Here is an 8720-nt window from a genome sequence, read left to right on the forward strand (position 1 = left end):
ATTGGGTGAAGGACGGAATAAATGAGCTGGACTTTAACTTTTTCTCGCTGGAGGAAGTTCGATCGATCGAACCTTAACTTGGATCGATCGATTGGATCGATCGAAGATGGGTTCGATCAATCGAACTGCATCTTGGATCGATCGAAGTGGTCTGACTCCTCCGGATAAGGACAAGGCTGAGATATTTCGAAGATATTTATGGGGAAAAGGATAAAAGTGGTTGGTAGGCGTACAGCTGTGGATAAGATCAATCATTTGAATAGGACAAAATAGGGTTCAATTGATCGAAGGTGATGTTGGATCGATCGAACTTGGAATTTCAGCAAAGGCCAAGGTTGGATCTATCGAGAAGTACTGTGATCGATCATAGATGTTTGATCGATCGAACTCTAAGTTGGATCGATCGAACTTTTCAGCTGCACAACTTTGATTCCTTTTTGCTCCTTTCTTTCTCCACTTTGCTCCCTCCTTTGGTTTATCTCAGGATTGCTTCAATTAAGCTCTTATTTGGCTGAGTTAGCTCAATTTTGGGATTAGTACCTAAAAATATAAATAACACGTAATAAGTCTAAAACGGCAAAGTAAGATAGATAAAGGTACTAGAATGCTTAAGCTTAACGGGTTTAAATGCACACTTTTCAGTGCTCACCAATGAGCAACAGCAGGCACTAACCAGCCTGAAGGAGTACATGCATAATCCTCCAGTTCTGTCTGCTCCAGAACCGAATGAGAAACTTTTTCTATATCTCGGGGTGTCCAGTATAGCAACCAGTGCCATTCTGATCCATTACAAAGAGGGCAAGCAGTTCCCGGTGTTTTATGTTAGTAAGACGATGTCTGAACTGGAGAGAAGGTACTCTAGGGTCGAACGAATGATCTTGTCGCTGGTCAACGCAAAAAGGAAGCTTAGACACTATTTTGAATCTCATCCAATCGTCGTTTTAACAACTTTCCCTTTGAGAATGATCCTGCACAAACCGGACATGTCGGGGAGAATGACCAAGTGGGCCATTGAATTGAGTTCATTTGATATCACGTACGAGCCCAAGACGGCAATCAAAGGTCAAGCGGTGGCGGATTTCCTACTTGACTGTGATGCTGAAGATACGGTGGAGGATTGTAATTGTTCTTGGTGGAAGCTTTTCGTAGACGGCTCCTCGAATCAAATGGGGGCCGGGATTGGAATTCAATTGCAAACACCAGAAGGAACTACGCTGAGCCAAGCAATAAGACTAGAGTTCAGCGCGACCAACAATGAGGTAGAATACGAGGCGTTGATAACTGGGCTGAAGTTGGCTAAGGAATTGAAGATCAAGAATCTGATGGCTTATAGTGATTCACAACTAGTCATTCGACAAGTCAATGGGGACTATGGGGCCAAGGATGAGACTATGGAAGCATACCGAACTGCGGTTCTGCATGAGGCGAAAGCCTTTGATCAGATCAGGTTTATCCAATTGCCGAGAGAGTATAACGAAAATGCCGATCGCTTGGCTTGTAGTGCATCCAGTTCAGGAGATACTTTAGCTAGGGTCATCCCGGTCGACATACTGATCCAACCTTCCATTTTTGAAGAACTGCCTGATCCGAGCACTCAACATGTTAATGTTATACCATATGAGCCGAGCTGGATTGATCCAATCATGGCTTACATACGTAATGGTACACTCCCCGAGCGTAAGGACGAGGCAAAAAGAATTAGGTCCAGCGCAGCAAAGTATGCCATTGTGTACGATCAGTTATATAGACGCTCCTTCTCGGGTCCATATTTGAAGTGTGCTACCCCTACAGAAGCTAGACAGATTATGCGAACCATTCATGAGGGAGTATGCGGAAATCACTCTGGAGGAAGATCTTTAGCACACAAAGCAATGACACAGGGGTACTTCTGGCCAAATATGGTATGAGATGCAGAAGAATTCTCTAGAAGATGCGATAAATGCCAGAGGTTTGGGTCATTGATACATCAACCACCTGAAGACCTGCACGTAATGGCCACCCCATGGCCTTTCGCGCAGTGGGGGATGGACGTGGTTGGCCCTTTGCCGACTGCAAGATTGCAGAATAAGTACGTTCTGCTAGCTACTGATTACTTCACCAAATGGGTAGAAGCAGAGCCGTACCCTAGTGTCACCCAAACTCAAGTAAGACGCTTCATCTGGAATAATATTATCTGTCATTTTGGCATACCAAGGTCAATCGTGATGGACAATGGAACCAACCTCGATAGCAAGCAAGTGAGAGAGTTGCTGGAGGAATATGGAATCAATCAGAAGTTAGCAGCAGTCAATCATCCTCAGGCTAATGGTCAAGCCGAAATCACAAACAGGACAATATTTGCTTGTATCAAGAAAAGCTGGAGAATGAAAAAGGCAAATGGTTGGATGAGCTACCGAACGTCTTGTGGGCTTACAGAACAACCCCAAGACGGCCAACTGGAGAGAGCCCATTCGCTATGGCCTATGGCACCGAGGCGGTGATACCAGTCGAGCATTTGGTTCCAACTGTAAGGAGTTTGGCGTGGGATCAAGAGCAGAATGATAGAATGCTGAGGTTCAATTTTGATTTGTTGGAAGAAAAAAGGGATGCGGCTGCAGTGAGGCTCGCCTCTTATCAACAGACGCTCGTGAATAGCCATAACAAGAAGGTGAGGCACAGGGGTTTCGCTCCTGGCGATCTAGTTCTGAAAAGGAAGGTGGGAATAGTCAAAAAGATGTTCTCCCCATGGGAAGGTCCGTACATAATAGCAGAAGTCATAGGGAAGGGGGCATACATCCTAGAAACTATGACAGGAAGGGTAGTCAATAAGCCATGGAATGCTATGTCTCTAAAAAGGTACTACCAGTAAAAGTAGAGTTTAATTTCAAGCATATTGTACGTTCTAAATTGCATACTTGCAAGTGTACGAAATTTCCATGCTTTATAAAAAGCCTCTTCTTTGTTAAAAATCTACACTCTTCCCATTCAGCAAGTTAGTGGCAGCTGGCACTTAAAGCCGAACGCCAAACGCTTGCTCGAAAAATGAAAAAGCCAAGTGGCAAGAGGCGTTCAGGTTGAGCGCCAGGCATTCGGCAAGTTAGTGGCAGCTGGCACTTAAAACCGAACGCCAAACGTTTGCTCGAAAAATGAAAAAGCCAAGTGGCAAGAGGCGTTCAGGCCGAGCGCCAAGCATTCAGCAAGTTAGTGGCAGCTGGCACTTAAAGCCGAACGCCAAACGCTTGCTCGAAAAATGAAAAAGCCAAGTGGCAAGAGGCATTCAGGCCGAGCGCCAGGCATTCAGCAAGTTAGTGGCAGCTGGCACTTAAAGCCGAACGCCAAACACTTGCTCAAAAATGAGTAAGAAAAGGACAGAACGGTGACATGGCCGAACCTTAAACACTTGTAAAAAAAAAAAAAACACTGCAAAGCTGAAAATAGAAAACTCAATAGAGGAAAGTGATGCTGAGCAAAAGCATTATCATTTATAGCCAAAAAGGCCCCAAGGTACATAGTACCATACATGCAGATTTAAAAAAAAAAAAAAAACTGCTATTGGGTCTCAATTCTGATCTTCTCCAGACTGTGGCTTGTCGTTCTCACCACCATCTTCCTCTGGACCATCGAGATCTCCATCTGCCTTATCATCCTTAGAAGGGGAGTCGAGATGAATCACCTCCTCAGCAGGCATAGGTCTTTCGGCAGCGACAGAGGAAGAGGGCACGATGGTAGAAAGGGGAAGAATGTTCAGAGGATGAAAGGGTGGGACAATTCCTGAAGATGTGACCTCTATGCATTCAATAAAAATGTTCTCGGCTAGGTCGCATGGTGGATTTTGATAGTTGTTTGGGGGGTAGATGTCCAGAGAAGCGTCCAGTTCATCAGGACCAGCACAAGAGCTTGATTCACCTTCAGGGGGAGAACGGTCAACAAAACCGTCTCTGTACCCTTCAGCATACCGGATGGCACTGGTCCTGGTAAAGCGAGCAAGGAGAGCCCTCATCCCCCCTTCGACTCTGCTGATCATGTTCATCAAGGAAGACCGTTCGTTCAGAAGTTTTTCTTGGGAATTCGCATACGATAACCGTTCAGCAATGAATGAGCGCTGAAGGTCTCCCTTTTTGGCTTTGAGAGAGTCCCTTTCTGTCAGAGCTACACTCTTCTCAGTTTTTAAGATGTCAACCTCATCATGAAGAGAATCCCGTTCGGTCTTCAGGGAATCCCGTTCAGCTCTGAGGGAATCCCTCTCGTTTGCCAGACCGTCTTTCTCTGCCTTTAGGTCAGCAACTTCCTTCTCTGAGTCCCTAAGCTTTGACTCCAGCTCAGCAACTCTGGCCTCAAGAAGAGTCTCTACTTCAACAGACCTTTTAAGGCCCACAGAGAGAGACTTAAGTTTTTTATTCAGAGTTTCAATTGTTTTCTGAAAGGTGAACATCCCGAATAGAGTCTGCATGAAGAAAAAGAAATTCAGGTCAGACTAAGTACAAAGGAATCATAACTGAAAAGGAACACAGTTCAGTGGAAGAAGGGTCACCTCTATAGCAGCGATCGGGAACTGTTGGAACATCTCACCAAAGGACAGTTTGTTCTGGATTTCAAGGTCTTTGGGGGTCCAGAAGCCCTTATAGAAAGCAAACGAGGTGAGGGGGTCTTTATATATTGAGTCAGTAGGGCCAATGGTTGATCCATCTTTACGGCTGAGCAAAGGTCGCCATGGAAGAACGGATGGAATTGGACCAGAGGTTCTGGCCGACTCGCCTTCAGGAATGAAGAACCGGGTAGGGGGCGATGGTTCAGTAACCCTGAAGGAAGCCATCCTTATCCTTCGGGTTAGTGGGATATCACTCTGATCAAGACCGCCCTCAAGCATTGGCCTTTTTCCCAAACTCTTTTCCAACAGAGCAGCATTATCTGGCCCCCCATTGTCCTCAGAATTTCCAACATCCTAAGTGCTTTCTGAAGAAGTGTCGGACAAAATGTTTAATGGCACAATGACAGGGACAGCAGGACGGACTTCAGCAGTATGGCCCACAACAGGGTTCTCAGCATGGGTGAGCTCTAAGGGCGCATCAGCATAACGGGTTGAGACTTGAGTCGCAGCTAGGGTAACCACAACTTGCTCTGGGGCAGAGACAGCAGGAAGGGATGATGTGGAAGCAAGTGTAGGTGATGGAATAACGGCAGGAGCATTAGAAGGGGTGGGAGCAAGACGCCTCCTCCTGCTGAACGATGGGATCTGAATGTTCTCCATTGTAGACCCTAAAAGAGAGATGTCAGAAAGATTATCAGATGTAAGCAAATCAGTAGCTGAAGGGATATCGTTCAGCACGTTTTCTTGTAAGGTATTTAGCCTAGCCCTGCAAACGCTATAAACTAGTTCATCATGGGGAATTTGAAGGCATCTACAAAGAAAAGTACAAAAACGGGGAAGACAACTTTCACAGTGGCATTCAGAAGGATGTGTTTTCAGCTTTTTGTAGCCAGAGACAGAACAGGCTCCAAAGGAAGAAGGGATAGGGAAGGAATAGCCGAGCGGAGTCCGCCAATTCCCACCAACCACAATTAAATTCTGCCTCCAACCCTTTTCAAATGAGCTTTTATCAGTGCAGATCGACCGTTTGTCAATAGGAAAGAAGTGATAGTACAAGTCGTTTTGTGAAATCTTGTTAATCCGATAGCAGAGGAGAAGGTCAATAATGTCAAGATTGAGACCCCTGTCATGATTCAAGAGCATAAGGACTGAAATTATCCTAAGAAAGTTTGGGTTAACTTGCAGGGGGCAGAGCCCCAATTTGTTGAAAGCATAACAAAAGAATGGGTGTACGGGGAACCTAATGACGTTCAAGTGGACGGCAGAGAATAAAACTTCCCCAGGAAGAAGACCCTCACCAGATCGCTCGTCTAAGTTTGTTGGGTAGACTCTAAGAGAAACATCGTGAGGGATATAATTCTTGGATCGAATGGCGTTCAGGTTAGGGGAAGCCATGAAAAAGGGGAAGAGTTATAGGCAGTAAAGGCGTCTTTTAAGGAGAGGTTTTTTTTTTAAAAAAGAAACTAACCTTGAAAGTTTGTGATGAACTCAGCAACGGCACAGTAGCTAAAAATTGAAAAGGAAGGACTTGCCGGAGAAATTAAAAAGGATCGCCGGAATGTGTAGGAAAGCAACAGGGAGTAGAAGCAAGAGGTAAGAGAGAGGGTGAAGGAGAGAAGGATTAGAATTTATAAAGAGGAGAAGTAAAAGTGACATGGAACTCCAAAGGTCAAGGCAAAAAGTGGCGCTGCAGATCTTGAAACCTGGGTTCTTGTGCCAGCCGTTCGATTCCTCGAGTTATTGCTCCAAGCTGTCAGACCAAGATCGTGTCCTTTCAATAATCTCACCCTCATTAATGAGGAAAGAGATTATTGGGGGTAGATGAGGATACCAAAATGACCCGAGTTTGGAGTGATCCACATTGCATAGGATGGGTCGGGTGTGGACGAACAGGATAAAGCCAGTTCACGCCGTATGGGCCCAGGTCCATAAAGCCATTTCAGAAGCCCATGATAAAATGAGAGAAATCGAGTCCAGCCAAAGGAGAACAAGATAGGACCAGCTCAATGGAGGTTGTAACCGTCTATAAATAGAAGGGATTGAGAGGGAAAAGGGGTTGAAAAAATCATTGAGAGTGTAAAGTTTCTCTCTCTACAATTAGGGAAAAATTCTTTGTACTTTCAATAGGATAATCCCATATTTGACGACGTAATCCTGGATCACATTCTAAAAAGGTAGGATCAACTTTTGTATGTTCAACCCTTGGAGATTTTGGAGGATGCTGGTTATTATGAACCGAAACATCAACATTAGAGGCGGAAGCCTCAGAAGGCACATCATTTTTTTGAAAAAAAGCGTCGATAGTTCTTTTTGGCTTCACCATCGTATAACACTGTACCTAAAGAGGGTAATTCAAGTATAAATTTTTAATATCTAGGATTTTACATTGTAATTTGAACCATTGATCCTAAATTCCTAATAAGCATAATTGAGTAAAAATAATTATAATAAGATGATTCTAATAGTTCTGAACCAACAGGTCAGTTGGCACATGGGCATAACTTCCTTGATAGAAGAGTGGAAAATAGAATATGTTCCAAGTATTCCTCCAATACTTAAAATTTTCTTTCTAAAAAAATTATGAAATGATATTTAAGAATAGCTAAAAACAAATAACTCCTAAACTAATGATTCCACTGACATCTTCAAACATTTTTATAAAATAATTTGTTAACATACTTTTATTGTAAAATATTGTGAAAACGACATCGAATTCTTTTTTTCGTTTTAACTTTGTAAAATATAAAAATTAGAGTATTTCAAAGTGATGGTGGTGACTCTATGATGGCATAAATAATAAAAATTTTATACGGTGAAAGAATTATAGTAGCTTAGGAAATTTCTTATCCCTTCAAAAAGAAGATTTTAAAGAAGTTAGGTTCTGTGACGGCCCAAGGTTTTTCAACCTGGTGCATCAGTGATGAACTGAAAGATGACCCGATAACGGATCCAAATTACGGAAGCAAAAGATGAAATGACATCCCTAGGGACACAACATGTTTCTAGGACACTAATATGATCCTCAATGAGGTCACAAAACCAAAAGAAAACAAGTGCGGAAGTGACGCTTCAAAAATGGACAAAAAGGGACCTAGGGGTAAAATGGTCATTTCCAACATAAAAGTGAGTGTTACTAAGCACACAGTTGTAAAGACAACAAAAAATTAATAAATTTAGACTCAAGAATCACTTGATTCGGAGTCCGGATGAAGAAGATATAGTTAACGGAAGAAACAGGGGCAAAATAGTCAAAATAGTCAACCTTAGGTCATCTAACCATTTAGGAAGCCTTTCCAACCGGTTAGAAGGCTAAAAATCACGTCCAACCCACTGCCCACACACATCTAAACGTTTAGATAGCCCTATCTAAATGGTTAGATGCAAAAAAACATAATGGGCAACAAAAGAACTGGCAGCAGGGGTTTTTGAACAAAAAATGAGATTTTGAGGGTCAAGATGACATTTTATGGAAAAACACAAAAAAGAAACCCCCTTCAAAATTGAGTTTTCTATGTGACTTGCAAGGAAACATAAAAAAAAATGCATTTTGAAATACCCAAAATTCCCCTGGAACATAATAGGGTCAAAACTAAAAAATATGCAACTTTAGGTTTTTGTTTCATCAAAGAAGGTATTGTTTGCCAAAGTGAGTATGCAAATGCATGCAATATGATAAAATAGATGTACCAACATGGCCTAAAACCTCTTTACATTCCATTAACAAGTTTTAGCATACAAAGCCTCCATTTCTCACAAATAAGCTACAATGACAACACTTGAGTTTTAAAGAAATATACTTGCAACCTTTCATGTTAATGGCTCTTGGCCTCATGTTATACATACAAAACAAGTATCAAAAAGAGTACTTAGATACACATTACAGGAAGGAAGCCATCTTAGCTTCTAAAATACCATACATCCATGGTATGCAAAAGTATTACATCCAAAAGATAAAACATGCTAAACAAGTGCATGCTAATATACAAAAATGCTTCAACTAGCTCAAAAGCTTCTAAGGATGATGAGCATCCATGAACATGGTCTCTTTACTTGAAAAACAACCCAAACCACTAGGGTGAGTAATGAAGTTACTCGTAGGAGAAGCATATGCGTATACCCTAAAGTTTTAATATCATTGCAAGATCAATATAGA

General features: G+C 42.5%; 1 protein-coding gene across 1 annotated transcript; it reads left to right on the top strand.

Annotated features, from left to right (window-relative positions):
• The first annotated feature begins 689 nt into the window (after window positions 1-689).
• On the top strand, window positions 690-1907 carry LOC132304858 (uncharacterized). The gene has a single exon (XM_059802566.1). The coding sequence runs from the start codon at window positions 690-692 to the stop codon at window positions 1905-1907; it is 1218 nt and encodes a 405-aa protein (XP_059658549.1).
• The last annotated feature ends 6813 nt before the right edge of the window (window positions 1908-8720 follow it).

The sequence above is a fragment of the Cornus florida genome, unplaced genomic scaffold, assembly GCF_030987335.1.
Source record: "Cornus florida cultivar Cherokee Brave unplaced genomic scaffold, ASM3098733v1 CherokeeBrave_3.0.0_Hap2_Chr04, whole genome shotgun sequence".
In the NCBI taxonomy this organism is placed as follows: domain Eukaryota; kingdom Viridiplantae; phylum Streptophyta; class Magnoliopsida; order Cornales; family Cornaceae; genus Cornus; species Cornus florida.